Source organism: Ipomoea nil, unplaced genomic scaffold (genome assembly GCF_001879475.1).
Source record: "Ipomoea nil cultivar Tokyo-kokei standard unplaced genomic scaffold, Asagao_1.1 scaffold0256, whole genome shotgun sequence".
In the NCBI taxonomy this organism is placed as follows: domain Eukaryota; kingdom Viridiplantae; phylum Streptophyta; class Magnoliopsida; order Solanales; family Convolvulaceae; genus Ipomoea; species Ipomoea nil.
In genome coordinates, this window is record NW_017616684.1 from 232,664 (window position 1) to 255,488 (window position 22,825).

The following is a 22,825-nucleotide window of genomic DNA, read 5'->3' on the forward strand; positions in this document are numbered from 1 at the left end:
AACTACAATATTATTTCTATACCCATTACTTGGACTATAGCCTTTATTATTTATTTATTCTTTAGGTCGTTATTATCTCGGACTTTGTGCATATTCTTTTGGACTTAGTGTCCCAGATAATAAAATTACTATTTTCCTACCCCGTTTTGCATATCCTTCCGGATTTATGATGGACTCGGATCCCGTAAAACTATCAGGCCTCAGGTGGAAGTAGAAAATTGTATTTTATTTCTCTATTTGGTTCATTTTCTAAAACAGGAATGAAAATCTATTGTAAAGTTATTTCTTATAAAATATTAATTATTTTAATAATAATAATAAATTACTATTTATATTAAAATAAAGTTATGAAAATTTTTATACTAGTTATAAAAGCGAACAATAACTATAATAAAAAGATATAAATAAATAATTTTTAACTTGATTGTATCTTAAAAGAAAAATAAATATATAAATTGATAAGTATAATAATTAATAATTCTGATGTAAATAAATTTAAGGGAAAATTACTTTTAAAAAATTACTCTAAACTTTGACTTATATTTAATCAAACAATGATAAAATATAATAACTTTGAACTAAAGAAATTGAAGAAAAAATATTACTTTTAAATTCTTTGGGTTGTAGACCAGTGAAAGATTTTTATTGTTTAGTTCGGATCAACTCAATTTATAGTTTAATTGTGCATTGATAAATGTAATAACTCTTAACTAAAAGAAAAAATTATTTTAATTTTGAAAGTTGTGGACTAAGCCAAACCCACATTTAAAGTTGTAAAAAAAATATCAAAATTTCTTATACGTCTATTCATCATTCTAGACTTATTTTAAACCGACACCATCATATGTGTTCCATGCTACTGACATTAGCAAAATATAACGTCTACACAATCCCAGCAAAAGTCAAATTTTACATTATTTTATCTATTTACATTATATGGATAAGGCATCCAAAGCACAAACATTATAGTTATTACACATTGCACACACATTTTAGACATTTAATGGGTACTAAATAAATACATAATTATGTTTTTGGTGGCAGTAATACTTGATTTAGATATTCTCCAAGGGCCCATATGGGAAAAGTGTTTCTGTAGGTAGAGTAGCCTATCATGCAGTTCTTGTTAAATACTCCCATAATACCCTGTCATATACAAGCTCTATCATAATATACACATCATACTCAACTCCAAGAAATATCAAGAATTATAAGATAGATGCAAAATAAAAAATAAAAAAAAATAAAATATCACCTGTTGTGGAAAATCTCCATTTTCCATCTGGGAATTGATTAACACTTTAGCTGCTTGGTGGAGTGGGGTGGGATCTCTCTTGGCCTTACATCAATAAACAAAAGTGGTAAAAAAAAAAAAAAAAAAAAGTGCAGTGTATACTAACCATAATTGATTTTTTATGCATTAATTAATCTCATACATAAATTTTGTGTCAATTATTTTGATTTTTTTGTTCCACAATTATTTCATTTTGTAGCATGTGATCTCTAAGTATTATTTTTACCACATTTAATGCACAATTTTATTTTTTACTTTTGCCACATTTAATCCTTCAATTTTGACCAAACTTCTGGTAGAAAATAGTTAGAATTCATTATATTTCCATTTCAGCCAATTTGAAAACCTTGACACTTTTGGAGAGAAACATTATGATTGCAAATGGTAAATATGATGCATTTTAATTATTTTTAGGAAAATCACACCTTTTCTTCTTAAATTATAATAAGGGATAAGAATTAAATAAGTCCTCAAACTATACTGATTTGTGTCATTAGACCCTTCAACTTCAAAAAGTTCCAATTATAGAACCTCAAACTTAAAAAAAAGTGCAATTAGCAATATTTGCAGGTTGCCTTTAAGTTAAAGGTCAACTACTTGATGATTAGATTTTTCAAGCTGATGTGGCTTCCACATATTTTTTAAAAATAATATATTATATTAAATTTAATTTTAAAATAATAATAATAATAATCATAAATTAAAAATTAAAAAAATCTTTTAAATTTAATTCGTCGTTTGCCATCCTTGTCGATTGACCACCGCCCACATACCAGGAAGAAGGCCGCAACCTTCTTCCAGACTGGAAGAAGACAATATACTTTGAGGGCTTATTTGACCTTTATCCCTTATAATAATATAGTCTATTTCTCTCCTCAATTATGGGTGCATCCACTTTTACACCTTAGTTATCCTCAAAGTAAATGGTTTTACCTAAATCCATTATCTATTTACGTTGGTATCCAAAACTCTAAAAAATGATAGTTTTTTTTTTTTAAATAAAAATATTAGCTAAATCATTCAATGTCATTGTTCATATTTAACCCAAACATACAAAATAAATAAGATAAGCTTTCTTAATTTTCGCTTTCAAATCCTAATTTGTATGCTAAAGTTAAAAGAATAATGATATTATGAGATTTAACTGATCTGATATTCTTAAAAAGAAAAACATACAAACAAACTCTCATTTTTAAAGATTTTGGATGTCTACTGTAATAGTTAGAGTTTAAGTAAAAATAGCCACTTAGGGGTAATTGATGGAGAAAAGTGCCATTTGTAGCGGTTTAGTTACAATTAAAGAACCAAATGCAACAAACAATATACCAAATGTGGAAAAAAAAATCTTGGAATGAATGTAAAAATGACCTAATAGTTGTGGGACAAAATATGAAAATAATTTATTTTGTGCTCAATATATTTTTACAACAAAATTTTGTAATAACTAAAAGATATTATGTCTACTATACTATTATAAATAGAAAGTAACATTCACATATTTGTAAATAAAACATTAGTGATTATTTATAAAAATCTTATCTCCCACTTTTATTTACAAAATTACCTGACCAGCTTCAATAAGAGCCAGCATAGCCCATGCAGTGTTCACAATGTGCCATTTGTTGCCTTCAATATTTGTATATACCTATTCTCCAATAGCATATTTATGTAAAATAATTAAGAAGAAATAAATAAGACTCTTGTAAAAACTTATAAAAATAATAAAGGAAAAAAAGAGATGTATTAACAATACAAAAGAAAAAAAAATCAGAATATAAAATTAGTAAGTTTTAGAGAGATCAAAATACTCGTGTAAAATTGCTTCAAAGGGTGCTGAAAAGTGAAACCCCTATTAAAGGTACCTTAACTCTACTAATTAAATCAATGGTTATTTAGGTGAAATTGTTAATTATTGTAATGTGTTTGTTGACTGATTAATATTATAATTGAATTGTATTATACTTATATATATGCTTAGAACATCACCAATAGGCCAGTTTTTTTGTTTTGTTTTGCCACATACGAAGGAGAGGGTGAGAGAAAAAGAGGGAAATAAAGGTATTAAAAAAGAGTATTAGGCTGTGTTTGAAAATCCGGAAAATGATTTCCAGAAATCATTTTTCGGGTTTCCCATGTTTGGCAAGGCTTGGAAAATCCAGTCAATGAAAAATATTTTTCGTTGACTGGGGTAAACCAAGCCAATTTGACGGAAGTCATTTTCAGCCAAATGACCAATAATGTTTCCGACGGAAATCAGTGTTCTGATTTCCGGCGGAAACCAGACCTCTCTGGTTCCCCTTGCTGGAAGAAACCAGAGAGAACTTCTCTCTGGTTTCTTCCGTCATTTTTTTTCTTTTAATTTTTTAACTTTTTAATAATTACTATTATTTGATTTTAAAATAATAATTATTATAAATATTTTTAATTTTAAACAAAATAATTAATTATATAAAATGTTTAATTATACAATTCTACCTCATTTTCCAGAAAATGAACCAAACACACAAAGAAAGTTTTCTGCTGTGCTCCCACACGAGAAAGGAAAATGTTTTCTAAAAAATGACTCATTTTCCAGAAGTCATTTTTCTGCTTTCCAAGCATCTCCTTAATATAATGCGCCCAGAGGACTGGCAAGCCTGGTGCGCAAAACGTGTTCCAACTTCCAAGAAAAGTTATGTTTTAATTTTTTTTTTTTCAATTGTGGGGCTCACAAAAAATTTGCAGGAGAAAAAACTTGTATACATGCAATCTTTTTTCTTTTGTTTTTTCTTTTCATATTCTCTCCCCTCCAACTTAGACTTCTCCTCTTCCAAATGTGTAAAAACTCTACAAAAACTCTGATGAGATTGCTATCTCGTAAAGAAATAACTATAGTGAGAAAACTTTTTAAGTATCCATTAATGTGTGTCCTAAAAATGAAATGGAAAAAAATAATTTCTATTAAATTGTTCTTCCTATTTCTTTTGACTGTGATGGAACTGAAATGGAAGGCACCAAACCCTTTTTAATCATAAAATAGTAATATAAATAAATATTTAAAGGGAAAAAAAGAAAAGAAAAAAAGAGAAGACATTACCTTGTCCTGGCATGAAAGATAGCTTTCTCCCCAGCCACCAGAAGGGAGTTGCTTAGAAAGTAGAAAATCACAAGCTTTCCTAATGCCATGGCAACTCTCATATGTATTGCCCCCACCAACCAAACCTCTTATGCCAAACCATGTCCCATAAGTGTAGCACACTCCCCAAGATCCATACCTTCCATTAAAATAAGCTAGTTATTACAAATTTCACTTTTATTTTTATGGAAAAGTGAGTTATAATAATAATAGTAATAATAATAATAATAATAATAATAATAATAATAATAATAATAAAGAGTAATATTGTAATTCATCATTTATCTTCTTTTTTTTTTTAAATTGCTTTCCGTCCACCCCGAGTAGGAATTCATTTCGGAAGGCCGGGAGCCCTATGAATTTGAATTCCATGAATGAAGGGAATTGTAATTCCGTGAAATTGCTAGTCACTCTAATCAAATAATGTAATTGTGCTCTGTTAAGAATTAGGCTGTACAACTACAGCCTACCAAACGACCTGTTAATCCTTTTATAAGTATATAACTTATCATTATTTATCTAGAATTTCAAAATATTATTAGATATATATTTGTATACAATATAATTACAAACCAGGAGCCATCAGGGAGTTGGATGGTTTGTATGAAAGTAAGAGCCTTGTTAATGCATGCTTCTATTTCTTTCCTTCGGTAGCCAGGATGCAATTTTCTGAAATATTTTAGACCAATGATTGCTGCAGAGGTGCACTCCACATACCTGCATATATATATGTTGTCAATGTGTATATATAACTAAGAAATCACAACATGCATATTGTGTAATATAATTAATTAAATATTATTTAATTAATACTATATATATATGGTGAATGATTTGATCTTACTGGTAATCAATGATGATTTCTCCAAAAGTTTCCGATGGATTAAGCATCTGCAATTAGGAGGAACATGCATGCATTAGCTAATTAATTAAGAAATACGTACTACGTAGTTAACTTAATTGATAAAAGAGTTTTTTCTCAAAATGGTCCCTCGACTATTGCTCATTCTCGATTTTGCATTCTGACTTTCAATTGAACCAAATCTGGTCCCCCGACTTTTAAAAACTCACCCAATTTGGTCCTCCGTTAAGTTTTTCGTGAACTCAGTGTTAAAGTGGAGGGTATTTTCGTCATTTTACCTATTGTACACCTAATATACACTAAGAAATAGTCGATGGACCATTTTGGGAAAAACTCATTTTTTTTTATAAATATTTCATTGTGTGTATTTTCATTTTGATAGAGTCTAAAAATTGAAAATATACACAATGAAATTAAAAAAAAAAAAAAACGAGTTTTTCTCAAAATGGTCCCTCGACTATTTCTCAGTGTATATTAGGTGTATAATAGGTAAAATGACGAAAATACCCTCCATTTTAACATTGAGTTGATGGAAAACTTAACGAAAGACCAAATTGGGTGTGTTTTTAAAAGTCAAGGGACAAGATTTTGTGCAATTGAAAGTCAAAATGCAAAATTGAGAATGAGCAATAGTCGAGGGACCATTTTGGGAAAAAACTCATGATAAAATTAAATGCATGTCTTATTTACTTCTAGCCATGGATAAGATCTCGTGAGCTCATATGTTGCAAAACCTCCACTGTTATTCTGCATGATAAAAAATAAAAAATAAAAACATATATATAATGAGGTATATATTAATCAATCCGTTAATTATTTTAGATCAAGAATTAATTAAACTAACTCAATTAATGTATTATGTATACCTGTAGGGAGAGAAGAAAATCGACAGCATCATATAACCTACTAGGTTCTATTGCTTCTCCAACAATATCATCTGCCATTCTTGACAACATTAATGCTGCCTGAACTCAATCCAAGTTAATCACTCTCAATAAATCATTCATATACATTATATATATTTAAGATGAAAGGCATGTAATACTGAATGTAAAAAAGGAAAATGTTATTTACCCCTCATAAAATGTTCCTAATATATTTCCCCTATATATGATGTGGTTTATATTTATCCAAGTTAATCACTCTTCCTTTATTATTATTATTATTGTTGTTGTTATTATATAATAATAATAATAATAATTATTATTATTATTTTCTAAGTTTTTAGGGGAATTTATTAGAAACTGACATTTAGAGCCTCTGCAGTGCAATCGGAAATAGACCAGCCATCGTCTGGTGTGGAGAGGGGCCATCCACCTTTACTACTATGCCTATACCAGGAGCTCATGTTGATACCCCTATCTTCCTTAATCTACAAAACAAAATTTAATAGCCATTACGTTTAGTGAGTCCTATAAATTATTTATTAAAAAAATTAAAGAAAACATTTGTTACTCAAGATCAGACTGTATTTACAGAGGATAGTTAAAATTAGGTATCTTTTGGTGGTCGGACGAATTACAAAATTTAATTAATTAACTTCATTTTTAATCCATTTACTATGAGAGAAAATTTACTTTTTATTATGCGGATAAAAAAAAATGATATCCAGCTAGAGATAGTGATTGTGCAAATAAAATCAGAGAAAAAAATTTCAAATAAGCCCCCAAATAATATCTGTACGTAGTTGAGCCCTTTAATTAATTAAAAAAATCCCATCAAGATCCTTTAAATCGATATATATATATATATATATATATATATATATATATATATATATATAATTGAGTCCTAATTTGACTCATTCAACCGGTTATTGTTAATTTGATGTTGACTAGACTTTCATGTGTGCTAATTTTTCAATTGGGAGGTGACTTGATATTTGATGCATGTGACATTGACTTAACATAAATTATACAATTTTTAATTTAAAAAAAAAAGTAAAATAAAAATTAAAATTAATTATTATTTATATCAAGTCACTGCTACATCTTGTGCCAAGTCATTACCGCATTGAAAAATAACACACTTGAATGCCTACTTAGTGCTAAATCAATTGGTAACCTTTTGAATAGGTCAAATTTTAACTTAATTGCATTTTTAGCCAGTTCAAGGGGTCGGGTGTCAATGAAATTTTATTAGTTATGGGCTCAATTGCATTATTATTTGGTTAACTTAAAGGGTTTGTTTGATATTTATTCAAAAATATATATAACACTACTACTTTTTCCGTTGAATGATATGTTTATAGTACTTTTTCCCTTGAATTATTTATTTATGTTTTTACATTATCCACAATTATTTTGAATGTGGCAAAATTTCCCTTCTTCATTAAAATGGCGTTTGAATAGTTAAAAGGAAAAAAAAAAAAAAAAAAAAAAAAAAAAAAAAAAAAAAAAAAGAGGAAGGTATTTTAACCAACATAATCCTTCAAAAAAATATTATAATGAAAGGATAGAAGTGAAAGTTGTGGAGCAAATTAAAAGAAAAAAGAAAAAATGAAACCTGTGAGACATTGATGAAGAAGTGTGCTTTTCTAAGCATTGAGCCATATTCATCACAAAGATTGGTTGCTATAATTGCTTGAACGGCGAAACCAACATCCCACAATTGCGATCCATTATATCCCTGTTTTAATATCATTGTTTTTTTTTTTTTCCCAATAACAATAAATACACTAATTCAGTAATTCGTCAGTGACATTATGGTCGAGTGGCACAAAGTTACTTTCTCATATGAGAGATTGTGGATTCAAGGGAGGCAGTATTGACTCTGCATCAACACTGATGTTAATAATATCCAATAAAATGTGCTATAATTAAATAACAATATCTCTTAAAATTGCGGAGAAAAGTTTAGAGGTATAGTGATCATTGAATATGTACAATTTGCTAAAGTAAAAATGACAATTTTGAGTCATGGAGTCATTTTAAAAATATGATGATGGGGGAGGACCAAAGATTATTGATCTAAACTTCAATAGGCGAAGATAATTTTTTTTTTTTTTTACTTTTATATATATATATATATATATATATATATATATATATATATATATTTAAAATTGTGCATTCTATGTGCATATGATGAAAAAATTGTTATTTAAATTATCTTAGATTCAAATTTGATCCCATACTTTAATAAGGAGTATGAAAATTAATTAATCACGGCTTAAATAAAAATTGAATTTATTTAGAAACACACATGCATATAATTATTACCGTCATTTTCATGCCATCTTCAGCTAGCCAGAGATAATCCTTAATTCTTGAGAGGTGATGTTTGACTGCAAATGAGTCTGGCTCCTCTATCCAACGACAAAGCATGTTTAAGACCTGCATTTTTATTTTTTTACATAGTAAACCACTGTTAGCTGATTGGGTCAGTAGATTTAATTAGTTCATAGTATTAATTGATTGTAGAAAAGTGTTTGGTATGTAAATTAGTTGTTAGCTGTTAGCTGATTACATACAAAATGACTTCTCAAATACAAAATGACTTCTCAAAAATCTTATCGAAAAAGTTACTTTGAAGTAGCTTTTTGAATTTTAGCATTTTGAAGCAATACGTTGTCACAAAAAGCTAATCAATCAAACACTCATACCAAGTCAAATAGCTAATTAATAGTGGTCAAATAAGCCAAAATTGACTGATAGGCTAACTATTTTACCAAACAAGGCCAATTGTCATTTTTTTTTTAAAATAACACAGTGTCATTTTAATTGGTAATTGAAGTCCTAAAGAAATTGTAAGGTGGACCTTGGTCCATGGTATAACGACTTATATATATATATATATATATAATGGATTACCTTGTTGACAGGCCCAATGCAAACATAGTTAGAGATCTCATCTTCATGCTGAATGTGGTCCATTGCAAGGGTGAGTGCCTTTTTCCTTAGATAATTGAATGGCCATTTATTTAGAAGAGGCTCGACTATGTTGTGCAGACCATCCCACACAATGTCTTGTATTGCTGGATGAGGATAGTATAAATCTTCCTGCAAAACGTTGCAGATATATATGTCATTTGTAACTCTCAATTGCTTTATGTGGTGTTAGTAGTCACCATGGTTGAACAAATCGCTAGGCGTTTCTTGAGCGCCGGTGGCACCTAGGCGCCCGCGTATTTTTTTTTTTTTTTTAAAAAAATTTGTATAAATTTTTTAAGACTTGATAATTATAAACTATTTAATAGTTAATACTAAAATATTAAATGTTAACCTAAAAAACATCTAGAGTTTGAACAATTTAGAGTTATTTTGCTCAAAACGATGTCGATTTGAGTGAAATAACCCATTTTAAACGAAGAGAAGAATAGCTAATTGGCCAACTAGGCGGCGCTTAGGAGGCCGCCTATACCACCGATTATGGTGATACGCTAGGCGGCCAGCCGGTGCCTAGGCATGATTTTTGCAACGTAACACACTAACACGGGTAGTCACAAAGAAAGAATAGTTTATGATGGCCTGATAGGTAAAAAATGATTCATATATTTTCCGTAATAATAATAGTTATTCTACCTAACACAATGTATTGTGATTAGTTGACAATTAAATCATAAAATCATATCACTTAATTACACAATGCGCTCCATCAGGATTTTTATTACTCGTCTATATATGTCATATTACTTGTAGTTGGTGGCATCAATTCTTGTACATTTTTATATTCATTTATTTGGTAGAGGAGTGAAATTGAGCTAGAGTGCTAGCAATAAGATTGAAGCGGCTAGATTGTACTAATGGAATGATTTTATCTAGATCCTTACTCATCCAATCAATCAGAATTTCTACACTTGGAGCAATAAACTACTCTAATAATTACATTTCTCTCACATTTAAAATTTCTATGATTGGAGTAGTGAATCATTCCAATCACCCTACTCTTACTAGACCCTTACTTCTCTGAATATAATTTTTTCAAATGAAGCAATAAACTACTATAGTTATTCTTTGTAAGTCCATTTAGATGAATTGCTGTTCGAGCAATTGGTCATTTCAATTGTAGAAATTTCTAACTAGAAAAATCAAAATTTAGTGAGAACAATCTACTTGATGTGATTTTAATTTCACCTTATAGTTGCGGTATACATCTAGGAATACTATAAAGTGAAATGTAATTCATTTGTTATCGTTTGTGTAAAAATATAATTGTTATTTAATAAATGATTTTTGGTATAAAAAAATTTTAAAATAAAAATATAAGAAAAAGCATCAAATCCAACACCATCATATCAAAGATGAAATTCAAGTAAGTTTAATTATGCTATAAAAAAATTAATGATTTAAACAATATAATAAAACAAACCTTAGCACATTGGTTTCTTGCCAAGTTCCAATCAATTTGGTGGTAATCATGATTGTAAAGCTCCCTCCTCAGTGATAAAATGGTGGAATTAATTGGGCCCACATATCTTTTCCCATATAAATATGACATTGGCAAATATACCATCCGAGCGTGACACCACATGCGACCTGCATCTTCTGTTCTTTAGTATATATATATGCATGGATTACATATTAATTTTTCTTTTTGGATGCTACTGACGCTGGTAGTATCTGTTCAAATATATATATTTCTACATCTTATGTTCTTTAGTATATATATGCATGAATTACATATTAATTTTTCTTTTTGAATGCTACTGACTCTATTGTTGGAGACCGTTGATAAGAAAAACAAATAATAATAAAAGAATAAGATTATTATTTTTCTGGAAAATAGGGAAGGAAAGATGGAGAATTTTGGCTCGTGTTTGAGGTTGGGTTTTTTGCAAGAGTCAAGCGATCACTCTTTCCTTAAAACCTTATTTGCCACCTCCCAAAAAGTGCTAGGAGCTTCGTGGCCTAGGCTTCCCAAGATAAAACTTGCTTGTGATTCAATGGTTGAGCACCCAACCAAGGAATCCGACGAACAAGGCAAGGTTTTAAACACAGTATGCTTAGAAAGAGAAGGAGTAGAAGCAGAATTTTGAAGCTTGAAAAACTCAAAGTTTCGTGTAGAGTGCTTGTTCTCTTGTGTGTAAAAATCTGCTTCTTACTACCTCTCTTATATAGGGATGGAGGAGCTAATAGCACTTATTATGGCAATTAAAACTGACATTAAAGCCGACTTCCAACAGCTATAACAGCAGGCCACTACCTGGGAATTGAATTCTGAATTCAAATTGGAGTTAATAGAAAATTAATTCCGTAACAAATGAATTCAATCCCCATAACAGTCACAACTTTCGGGTTCCAGACCGTTGGCGTACAGGGTTCGGTCTCAACTTTCGACCTCACCCAGTTTCGGCCTGTCCAGGACATTTCGGCCACAAGGCCGAAGGTACTGCACATGTTTCGGCCATATGGCCGAAACTTGCTGCTGCTGTTCAGTTTCGGCTCCTTGAGCCGAAACTACAAGTGACTTGGGAGCCGAAACTACAAGTGATATTACTTGGGAGCCGAAACTACAATTGACTTGTTGGAAAATGATACCGAAGTTTGGCATAACTTAGCCATACCAATTTCCGGACGACATTCGTGCCCATAGGTGCTGGCGCACACGAGCTTGAATCAAGCCTTTTGCAAAGGCGTCTAGTTGGATTTTGATTTGCACCCCCCCTCCCTCCCTCCTCTCGCGCGAGAGAGCCTCTATGCTATACAATTCTACAAGCTTCAAAAGAACTCTTGTATATAAGGGGGGCAAATCCTCTTTCCAATAGGGGGGCAAATCCTCTTTCCAAACCAATGTGGGACAAAAGCTCACGTACAATATATCAATCTCTTCGTCTCACTACGAAGAATCCGAATCCACTTTCACCCGACCCAAATCGGAAGTGGACCCCACTGATAATCGTACCACAAAATAGCCAATTAACATGCCATTTTTTCCAACATCTATATCATTGTAGTAGAGTTCAAATATACTTTCTCAACCTAATAAAGGTCAAAGAGTCAACAACGCCTCCACTAAGGCTCGATCTAATGATCTCTCACATAAAAAAGGTAACTACATGCTATCTGAGCTCAAGGTGCTTGGCGGATTACATATTAATTATTAGAGTAATAATGTGAAAATAGATGAATATTAGGTGAGAAGTATTACATTTTCTTTTAGAAGTGTAACATTACTTATAAGGAAAAATATAATATTTTTGATGAAAAGTAATATTTTTACATCAAAATATAAAAGTATTACATTTTTCCTTATAAGTAACAAACATTTTATTCATGATTTAGTATTACATTTGCATAATGGCGTAACCCGACCCGACCCGTCTCATCACCGATAAGGATATGTGAAACGGTTTCACACAAGTGTGACCCATCACAAATATATTATATAAACTTGTAAATGTCAAATTCAGTAGATATATTTAATTAATATTTTGTGAATTTTGATTCCAAATTTATAGTTTTGCTCTAGCCTGAGATAAAAGGGGAAAATGAAAAAGAAAAAGTTAAGAGAGTGTATATAGAACCTGGATGTATGGGAACAATGTATGGAAGAAGCCATAGTTCTGGTGGAAGAGGATTGTTGCCTCCCCATTCATATACACCAAGTACCTAACAATTGCATTGTTGCTCATTATATATTTAATAAATAAAGAATATATATTCTTTTTTTTTTAGAGAAGAAGAATATATATTCTTTAATTCTCCATAACATATAAAAATAACTATTTAATAGTAAATGATAAAATAATACAATTATATTAACTTATTTAATTACTTGGTTTACAATTAGTGCATAAAATTTATATATTTAAAAACTACATTAAAATATTATCAAATACAAACAGTTAGTTTTAAAAACTAAAAAATGTTTTAATTATTGGTATAAAAATTACTCCGTATTATTTTTCTATCATTTTTTTTAGAGTTGGATGAGGTTAAATATCGAAAATAAAATCTTATAAGTTGAATATGTTTTTGTAAGGTGAGTTCAAATTAAAAAAAAAAAAATGATAACATATCAATGATAGAGATGAAAGTTAAAGAAGATCATACGTACCGAGAACCATAGTTTTCCCCATGAGGGAATAAAAGTAGCACCACCATGATCAAGTATCCATTTTCTTGCTTCCTTCATGCCACCATTTCCACCATCCATTTCTTCTCCAAGAATTCTCAAACTCACATAATTGAGGGCAGTACATAACATGGTGCTGTGTCCTTCTATATGTAATCCCCATCCTCCATCTACATTCTGCATGCATGTAATTATGAAATTTTACTGAATTAATTATACCCCAAAATCAATATATTTATTTCCTAATTAATTATTCTTAATTTTATCCCAAAAATGTATGCTTTTTTTTTTTTTTATACAAGAAAAATACTGAGATATTAATTAATTTTATTATTTACCTGATGATTATATATGTAGCGGAGGATCTCCTTTTGGTGCTCCTCTTTCAAAATTGCATTTATCATCTCCATCACTGATAAACTTATAACCTACAAATTAAATGTTAAGAATATGATCTTTTTGGTGCTCCGTCCTCTTACTGTATATAAACTATTTTTTTAATTGTGTTTATATATTATATTACGTTTTTATCACTTCAGTATAGTGGCATTTTTTACTTTTTTTTTTTTTTTTTTGATTTGTCCTCTATTTTGATTTATTTCAATTTTATTTTAGTTCTTAACCTTAAAAAAAGGTTATAAAATTACTGATTTATTAAAGAGAGATGAGGAGGAAGCTAATAATACGAGGTGTTAATTACCAAAAAAGGCAAAAGAAATAAAGGACCAGAATAGTCAGCAGGCCAATGGCCATCATGAGCTTGGATGGTAGAGTAAAACCTCAACCCTCTCCTCAACGTTCTCACCACTGCTTCTTCACTTATTTCTTCCTCACTTCCAACTTTCACTTGTTGCAATCCCATTTCATGTCTCTTCTCCTTCTCAAACTATATGTATATGGAAAGAGTCCCAAGAAATTTAAAAAAAAAAAAGAATAATAACATTATATATATATATATATATATATATATATATATATATATATATATATATATATATATATATATATATATATATATATATATATTTATATTTATATTTATATATTTATTTATTTATTTAGATGTTACCTGCATTCTCATTAGGAGATCGGAACTCTGTTTGATCTCGAAACGATTTTTGTGAAATTTTGCACGAAGTTTTTGGACTTGTTCTCGTTCTTCTTGTGTTCCGAGGTTTGGATAGAACTCCCAATACTGACGACCAATGTGATTGTTTACACTTCTAAGCCATGGTTCATCTTTCCCTTCCGACAATTTAAGCTTCCACATTTTCTCTTTTAGTAATTTTCTTGACGTATTATAAAAGTTCTGTACACCAATATTTAATGCATTATGGTACAAAATAATGAAAAGTAAAAAAAAATAAAATTAAAGACACAATATATAATAAGAGGATTCAGTTAATTAGCAAGCAAAGGCATATATATATATATATATATATATATATATATATATATATATATATATATATATATATATATATATATATATATATATATATATATATATATATATATAAGAGTTTAATTCTACCAAAGGTTCCCTATCTTTGGTGACAATTTCAAATTTAGTCTCAAACTATCATTTTTGCCATTTAACATCCCAGACTATTGATTTTTGGACACTTTTAGTCTTTTTCATGACTTTTCCTATTTTTAGTAAGGGCATTTTTGTCTCTTCATATTTTCCTTTTGTTAGTTTTTCGATTCCAACCAGTTTAGTTGGTTTAGAACTTTAGGTAACCTCTGATTTTTAGTAACCATATTTTTTAATCGGTTTTTAATAAAGTCCTACACCAATTAAACCGATCGAAATCGGAAAAATAACAAAAGAAAAATATAAACAGACAAAAATGCCCTTACTAAAAATAGGAAAAGTATTGAAAAGGACTAAAAGTGTCCAAAAAACAATAGTATGTGATGTTAAATGACAAAAACGATAGTGTAGGACTAAATTTGGAATTGTCACCAAAGACAGGAAACCTCCGGTGAATTAACCCAAAAAAAAAAAAAAAAAAAAAAAATCTTCAAACTCCATTTATCGCTATTATTTTACATTAATCATGCTTCAAGCTATAGTTGGTACATGTGGTGCACCAAATACATATTTTGGTAACTAGCTTGGTTGACGTGAGTGGTTGTGCACTCTCATCTCTCATGAGAGGTCGGGAGTTTGAACTTCCTCTCGTATGAAAAAACCCGGTGTAAACTGAGATTAGTCTAATCTGAGTATGGTACGGGCTTAAAGGTGCCTCTTATAATTAAGGTCTGCTCAAAACACATCGTGATTTAAAAATAAAAAAAACAACTTTGACTCTCATTTTGCCATAAGAGTTAATACCATCTGAGGTCCTCCGAGTATAGTGGTTTTGCCACGTTTAGTCCTAAACTTTCAAAGTGATCATCTGTGGTCCTTCGACTTTCAAATTTAACCATTCGTGGTCCAAGTTAACCACCCATGGTCCTTTAACTATTAAATTTTAACCAACCATGGTCCTTTCAAGAGGATCACGGCTGGTTAAATTTCGAAACTTGAAGGACCATAGGTGGTTAACTTGGACTACGAATGGTTAAATTTGAAAGTCGAAGGACCACAGATGGTCAATTTGAAAGTTTAGGACCAAACGTGGCAAAACCACTATACTCGGAGGACCTCAGATGGTATTAACTCGAAATAATACTATTTAATTTATAAATAAAATCTATTACAAATCCATGAAAGTGTTGTCAAATTAGTAAGATTTAAGACTCGTGAACATAATATTGCAGAGTCAACAATTCCTATTAAGAACGGAATGCATATCCTATTCTCTCAGTATAGTTATTTATAATTGTATTGAAGATTTAGGAATTATATATTTAATAATCACTAAATCTCTAATATAAGTAATATAACTATATTGAGAAAACTAGTATTTGTCCCGTGCGATGCACATAAAATATGTTTTAAAAATATACCATATATGAGGTTTATTCATATATAAAATTTTTGTTATTTAATAATTATTATGTATGAATTCCTATGATAAATTATGAACATAAATATATTTATAATTAAAATAATATTTAATGTGTGTGATTACTATAAATCTTAAACTATATTAAAATTTTTTTTATTACAAAGGAAGGGGGATACCCATACAATCTATGCCTACACTGAGGCTCGAAACCTAGACCTCCCACATAGGGGAGCAATTCGATACCAGTGGACCACAAGCCACCGGTAACTATATTAAAAATTTAGTACATAGTATTTAATATTACAAATTTTTAAGAACTTAGTAAACTACAGTAGTAATTGAATTACAATTTTAGAGTCACCACGGATCAAAATTTTTAGACCTTTGAGATTTCTAACTCTAGATGTAGCAACATACAATTGACCTTTAAAGACCAAACAATCACAATCTTAATTCGAACATTGATTTTTTCTTCCAAATACTATTGAATTAAGTGTGTAATCAATAAAAGATGAGAACTAATAATTCGAGAATATAATCTTAATGTTACTAAGGCTACTTCACGTCAATTAAGTTGTAGAGTGTTGTTGGATAGTATCCGATGAATCCACGAATAACGCATCTTTAATTTGTCTCCGTAGTCCTCGATATGCACATCAACAATCTTAAATATTAGGCCGCCTAGCTATGCTATATATTAATTTCAAACTTATGGACTTTGGGGTTGCACGTGTGGTGTGCATGCATGCTTCTTAAAGCCATATGATCTTGTGAAAATTAAATGTTGTTAATATCAACATTTAACCATTAATATCAGCATTTAATTTTAACAAGACCATATGACTTTATTATAATTAAGAAGAAGATAGGATATGCATTCAAGATTGTTCATAATTAATACAAATTCTTGACTTTGCGATATTGGGCTTGTTTGGTAAATGACGAATTCTCTAAATTTTTGACTGATATGTCACTTTTAGCATTTTGACCATGTCAAAACGTCTAAATTTTCGTTTATTATTAACTTTATTATGTAATAAGAAAGTAAAAAATAAATAAATAATTTATTTTTATTTTATTATTAAATAATAATAATAATAATAATAATAATAATAATAATGACGACACATAAATTATTAACTACAGGCGCAAAATATGTTTTGTTATGTGCCTGCAGTTAACATATTTTGTGTCTGTAGTTATCATGTATGTATTTGTTTTACAATGTTATATGCTTTCAATTTGTTTACAGGTACAAAAAGTTAACTGTAGGTACAGAATATGTAACTATAACACTATAAGTACATAATCTAAATGTTATTATTGGACTATAATCCACAATGCAAGGTAGAACTAGGTCCTTGACATAATTTGCCAATTTTCTTGGAATCTAATTGCCAAAAGATGTCCAACGTCTTATTGCAAAAAGGAATGAAAAATTACCTTGTGTTGCTGTATACTATTGTGCAGCCAAGAAATTCTTCCGTTTTATTTCCTGCAAATATTTATTTAAACAACTTCATAGATATTCATATCTATTCATTGGAACATATTTTACGCACTGTTTTTTCTATGTACATGTAGATTTAGCAGCAAATTAAAAAAAAAAAATCGAATATATAGTCATCTATGCAACAATGAAATTAATAAAAAAAAATTAAATAGAAAAGCAAAGTTGATATAATCTCAACTTCATTTTCTCTCTAAACAAGGTGTTTTTTTTTTTTTAAATATGTGTGTGTAGTATATATGTATATATATATATATATATATATATATATATATATATATATATATATATATATATATATATATATATATATATATATAAATGTAATTTTTTTAATTTTTTAATATGAAAAAATTAATATTATTTGTACACTTTACTTTTTTAAAACTTTGAATTAAAAAAAAAACGTGGATTGGCTCGCGGGGCCCGTCAAGTCGTCAACTCGCATGGGGCGGACTTTGGTTGCATGAATCCTAGCTTGCGGGTTTGATGGGCCGACTCGTAAAAGCCCGCAAAAAATAGACCCGAAATTTTTTGCATGTGCATCCCTTGGAAAATGACTTCCCAAAAAAAAAAAGGGAAGTCATTTTCTCCTAAAACATACCTATTTTCCTTTAACTAATGCTTCATTTTCCATTGACCTCATTTTCCCCCCTCTTGCCAAACACTGAAAACTTGAAAAATATTTTTCCGGAAGTCATTTTCCGGGTTTCCAAATGCACCTTAATTTAACAATCTATATGCTTAGACATCGTCCTAAATATATAGGACATATGGACTCCTAACCGGCCTTAGGGTTAAGAAATTTCTATCTTAATAATTAAATTAAGAGAAAAGTGGAAGTGGCATATCCAAACAATAGGAAATGAGAAAAATATTAGATGGATGAAGGGATAGAAACTACGTACTTAGCTGACAGCATGAGCAATTTCCTTGAAGGCTTTTGCCAAAGTTTTGCCTTTATATATACTTCTTAGGAATCTATTTTTATAATAATAAAAAAAAAAAATTAAGGGGCAAGTGCATGCAAAATGCAAACAAGTTGCAATTGTAGTTCTAACTTGGCTTTCATTACAATTAATGAAACATTAATTAATATTATATTGCTTTATATGTGTATATTTAATTAAATGTAATTGATTGGATGCTGGTGTACAATTATTTATTATTTATATTATATTATATTAGTTAGTAAACATCATTGCTTATGTTTCATTTATTGTGAAGAGATAAGCAACTACTGCTTTGTTTTTTTTGTTTTTTTTTTTTGTTTTTTTTTGTTTTTTTGTTTTTTTGTTTTTTTTGAAGGGAACTACTACTGCTTTGTTTGGTTGGAAATTTTGCAGTATACATTTTTAAAAACAAATTAGAAGTGCTGCTTTAATTTGTCATTTTAGTTTCATACTGAAAGTATGTGTTGCTACTTTTTTTTTGTTTTTGTTTTTTTTTTTCTTGAAAATAAATAGTGTCACTGCTGAAAATTATGGAATTTCCGACCACCTGAAAGTGATCTTAAATCAAGTCGAAAGCAAAAGTGGTCGAAAATAGCAACAAAGGTTTTTCCGGATACCAAAAGTGGTCAGAACAAGGCTTTCGACTTGATTTAAGATCACTTTCAGGTGGTCGGAAATTCCATAATTTCCAGTAGTGTGTGTTGCTACCTTTATGCATCTGAGATTTACTGATTTTATCACAAGGAGAAGCTTCAGAGTTCAGAATGCTCATTGCCATTATTCAACATATCCTGCATTCAGCTTTAATTTTGATTGGACTTCTACTCGCTATTTACTAACTACTTTGATGTTGAAGGCAAATTATTGTGTGGAACCCGGTACAAAACAATGTCGTTTTGATGTTAAAATGAAAAAATTATTGTTTCATGCGCGTGTGTTAGAATAATGAATATTCTGGGTGTAAGATAATATATTTAATTTTCTGACTTAGAATAATATAATGTACTTTATATGTGTTAGAATAATGAAATTTTTGGAGTAAGAAAATATATTTTATGAGTTAGAATAATGTACTTTATTTGTTAGAATAATGTATTTTATGAGTTAGAATAATGTATAATGTACTTTATCTGTTAGAATAATGAAATTTCTGGGGTAAGATAATGTATTTTAAGAATTAGAATAATGTATGTTATGTGTTAGAATAACGTATTTTATCAGTTAAAATAATGTACTTTATGTGTTTTTGGACCATGATTCACGATCCATGCAGTAATTATATATTTAATAACCACTAAATCTCCATATAACTATATTGAGAAAATAGGAAATGCATTCAATATTGGGCTTGTTTGGAAAATGACGGATTCTCTAAATTTTTGATTGATCTGTCATTTTTAGCATTTTGAACATGTCAAAACGTCTAAATTTTTGTTTTATTATTAACTTTATTATGTAATAAGAAAATAAAAAATAAAAAATAAAAAATAAAAAAAATAAAAAAAAATTATTTTTATTTTATTATTACATAATAATACTTTTTTAGGTCCACAATCCGCTATTCTTGAACCACTAATATAATCCGCTAACGTGAACCGCTGATTGACAAACAAGTTCATGTACAATATAATTGATACAAACACACTTGTGTATCATATTTTACATATATTGTTAACACTTGTATTAATAGTATGTACTTGGTACAACTCGCAACACCTATGTATTTGTACCATTTATAAACAAGATATACTTTCTAGCACTATAAAGTTTCTCCCTATACACATATGTGGTGCGCGCGAGAGAAACAAATGGGGATAAATTTTCTTCTATTGTTATACAAGGCAAATTATATTATGCACCGCGCGTCTTTTTTTTTAAATGAAAATTAACAGTGTTTGTTTCCGCCGTTTTGCACCCTTTTGCAAAAAAGTAACTCTGTTATTCAGTGTCATTTTGTATACACTGCAGTTTCAGTTGAACAACACTACAGTTTCATTTCGACATAACTATAGTTTCATTCGATATTTATAGACTCAAATATGTGAAAATGTTATTTAATTTTATTTTATATACACTATAGTTTAATTAAAACACAACTACATGATCATTTTGATATAATTACAGCTTCATTGTACAATATACACTCAAATATGTGAAATGTTATTCAGTTTCAGTTTATATACACTGCAGTTTCATTTCACTATAACTATAGTATCATTTTGATATAACTGCAGTGTCGGTTTGGATATACTATAGTGTCAGTTGGTGTTTAATACACCAAACAAGCGGACTCCGTTAACTCTAACGGTGGGCCGTTTCTTTACTTAAAGAAACGACGTCGTTTTTGACCGCGGTGCATGTGCACCGCGGTCCATAATATAACGACTGGTTATACCATGGACCAGGGTTCATATTACATTGTGAACTCTGATCCAAAAATTATGTGTTTGTAGTTAATACATTATTATGTACGTGTAATTAACACCCTGACATGTAAACAAATTAAAGATACATAACATGGTAAAACAAATACATAACATGCTAACTACAGACACATAAATTATTAACTACAGGCACAAAATATGTTATGTTATGTGCTTGCAATTAACATATTTTGTGCCTGTAGTTAACAATTTATGTGTCTATAGTTATCATATTATGTATTTGTTTTACCATGTTATATGCTTTCAATTTGTTTACAGGTACAAAAAGTTAACTGTAGGTACAGAATATGTAACTGTAAGTACATAATTTGAATGTTATTATTGGATCATAATCCACAATGCAAGGTAGACATTGGTCCATGACATAATTTGCCAATTTTCTTGGAATCTAATTGCCTAAAGATGTCCAACGTCTTATTGCAAAAAGGAATGAAAAATTACCTTGTGTTGCTGTAAACTATTGTGCAGCCAAGAAATTCTTCCGTTTAATTTCCTGCAAATATTTATTTAAACAACTTCATAGATGGTGAATCATAGATATTCATATCAATTCATTGGAACATAATTTTACGCACTACTGTTTTTTCAATGTACATGTAGATTTAGCAGCAAATTTAAAAAAAAAAAAAATCGAATACATAGTCATCTATGTAACAATGAAATTAATAATAATAAAAAATAAATAGAAAAACAAAGTTGATATAATCTCAAGTCTCAACTTCATTTTCTCTCTAAACAAGGTGTTTTTTTTTTTTTTTAAGAAGGTAAAGTAGTTTCCGATCTCCAAAAATCAAGTTAGAATTTTTTTAAAAAATATCAAGGTAAACCTCTCTACTATGTAACTATGTAAATATGAGTCAAAAGAATTGTGTATATTTAATTGATTGGATGCTGGTGTACAATTATTTATATTAAATTATATTAGTAAACATTATTGCTTATGTTTCATTTATTGTGATGAGATAAGCAACTACTGCTTTGTTTGATTGGACATGATAACATTCCATAATTTAGAACATTTCACATTTCAGGCAATAATGATTGGATGTTGAACATGCAGATTAAGATTTAAGAGATGTTTTAAATTCATTGACGACTTCAAAGGATAACATTTCCTATCGAAACTCAACATTTCACATTCCACGCAATAATGATGGGATGTTAAACATGCAGATTAAGAAATGTTTTAAATTCATTGATCACTTCAAAGGACAGTGGTCCATATGGAAATTCAATGCTTACAAAGTAAGTTGCAGACTCAATAGGTATAGTGCTTCTTTATATTATTGTCTAGGTATTATGATTCAATTAATGAGTAGGACAAGTAAGCTGCCTCTATTGACTATTGTTATAAAAACATATATAATAGAAAATTATTGACTTGAGATATGAATTAAAGTCTTTTGGATATGAATTAGAATCTTGTTGGGATTTTCAAATCGAACCGAAGTCCGAACTGATAAGTGTCAAAATGTTCATGTTTTCACCTTGCATTTAAGTTTATTTTCCTTGTAATTTTACCCAAAGTATCATCACTCATTTGATTCATTTAATTTGTGTGTTTATGTTGGGTAAAATCCCACCACCTGTGACAAATAAAATCACAGGACCGACAAGAGCGCAAATACGAGATGGTACAAAACAGCCAAAATAAATAACAGACACAAGGGA

The 22,825-nt window shown here is 29.5% G+C and overlaps 1 protein-coding gene across 1 annotated transcript; it reads right to left on the reverse strand.

Moving 5' to 3' along the window:
• Positions 1 to 898: 898 nt before the first annotated feature.
• Positions 899 to 21,798, reverse strand: LOC109146832 (cycloartenol synthase 2-like). Its single transcript, XM_019294503.1, has 19 exons — positions 21,596 to 21,798; positions 14,357 to 14,596; positions 13,988 to 14,173; positions 13,626 to 13,715; positions 13,270 to 13,464; positions 12,737 to 12,821; positions 10,582 to 10,748; positions 9,084 to 9,272; positions 8,493 to 8,606; positions 7,777 to 7,899; positions 6,521 to 6,643; positions 6,138 to 6,236; positions 5,962 to 6,018; positions 5,254 to 5,300; positions 4,983 to 5,126; positions 4,371 to 4,548; positions 2,859 to 2,939; positions 1,256 to 1,339; positions 899 to 1,146 (listed from the first exon to the last, which is right to left on the reverse strand). Exons 2-19 carry the CDS (start codon positions 14,555 to 14,557, stop codon positions 1,027 to 1,029), a joined length of 2,283 nt encoding a protein of 760 aa, XP_019150048.1. The 5' UTR covers positions 14,558 to 14,596; positions 21,596 to 21,798; the 3' UTR covers positions 899 to 1,026.
• Positions 21,799 to 22,825: the final 1,027 nt, after the last annotated feature.

Excerpts from the sequence above, each read along its gene's own strand:
- LOC109146832 (XM_019294503.1), bottom strand. The coding sequence starts at position 14,557 with ATGTGGAAGCTTAAATTGTCGGAAGGGAAAGATGAACCATGGCTTAGA. Across the intron at positions 5,301-5,961 it reads GATCTTATCCATGGCTAGAA|ATGCTTAATCCATCGGAAAC; the intron begins GTAAATAAGACA and ends TCCTAATTGCAG. Across the intron at positions 2,940-4,370 it reads ATCTTTCATGCCAGGACAAG|GTATATACAAATATTGAAGG; the intron begins GTAATGTCTTCT and ends ATTGGAGAATAG.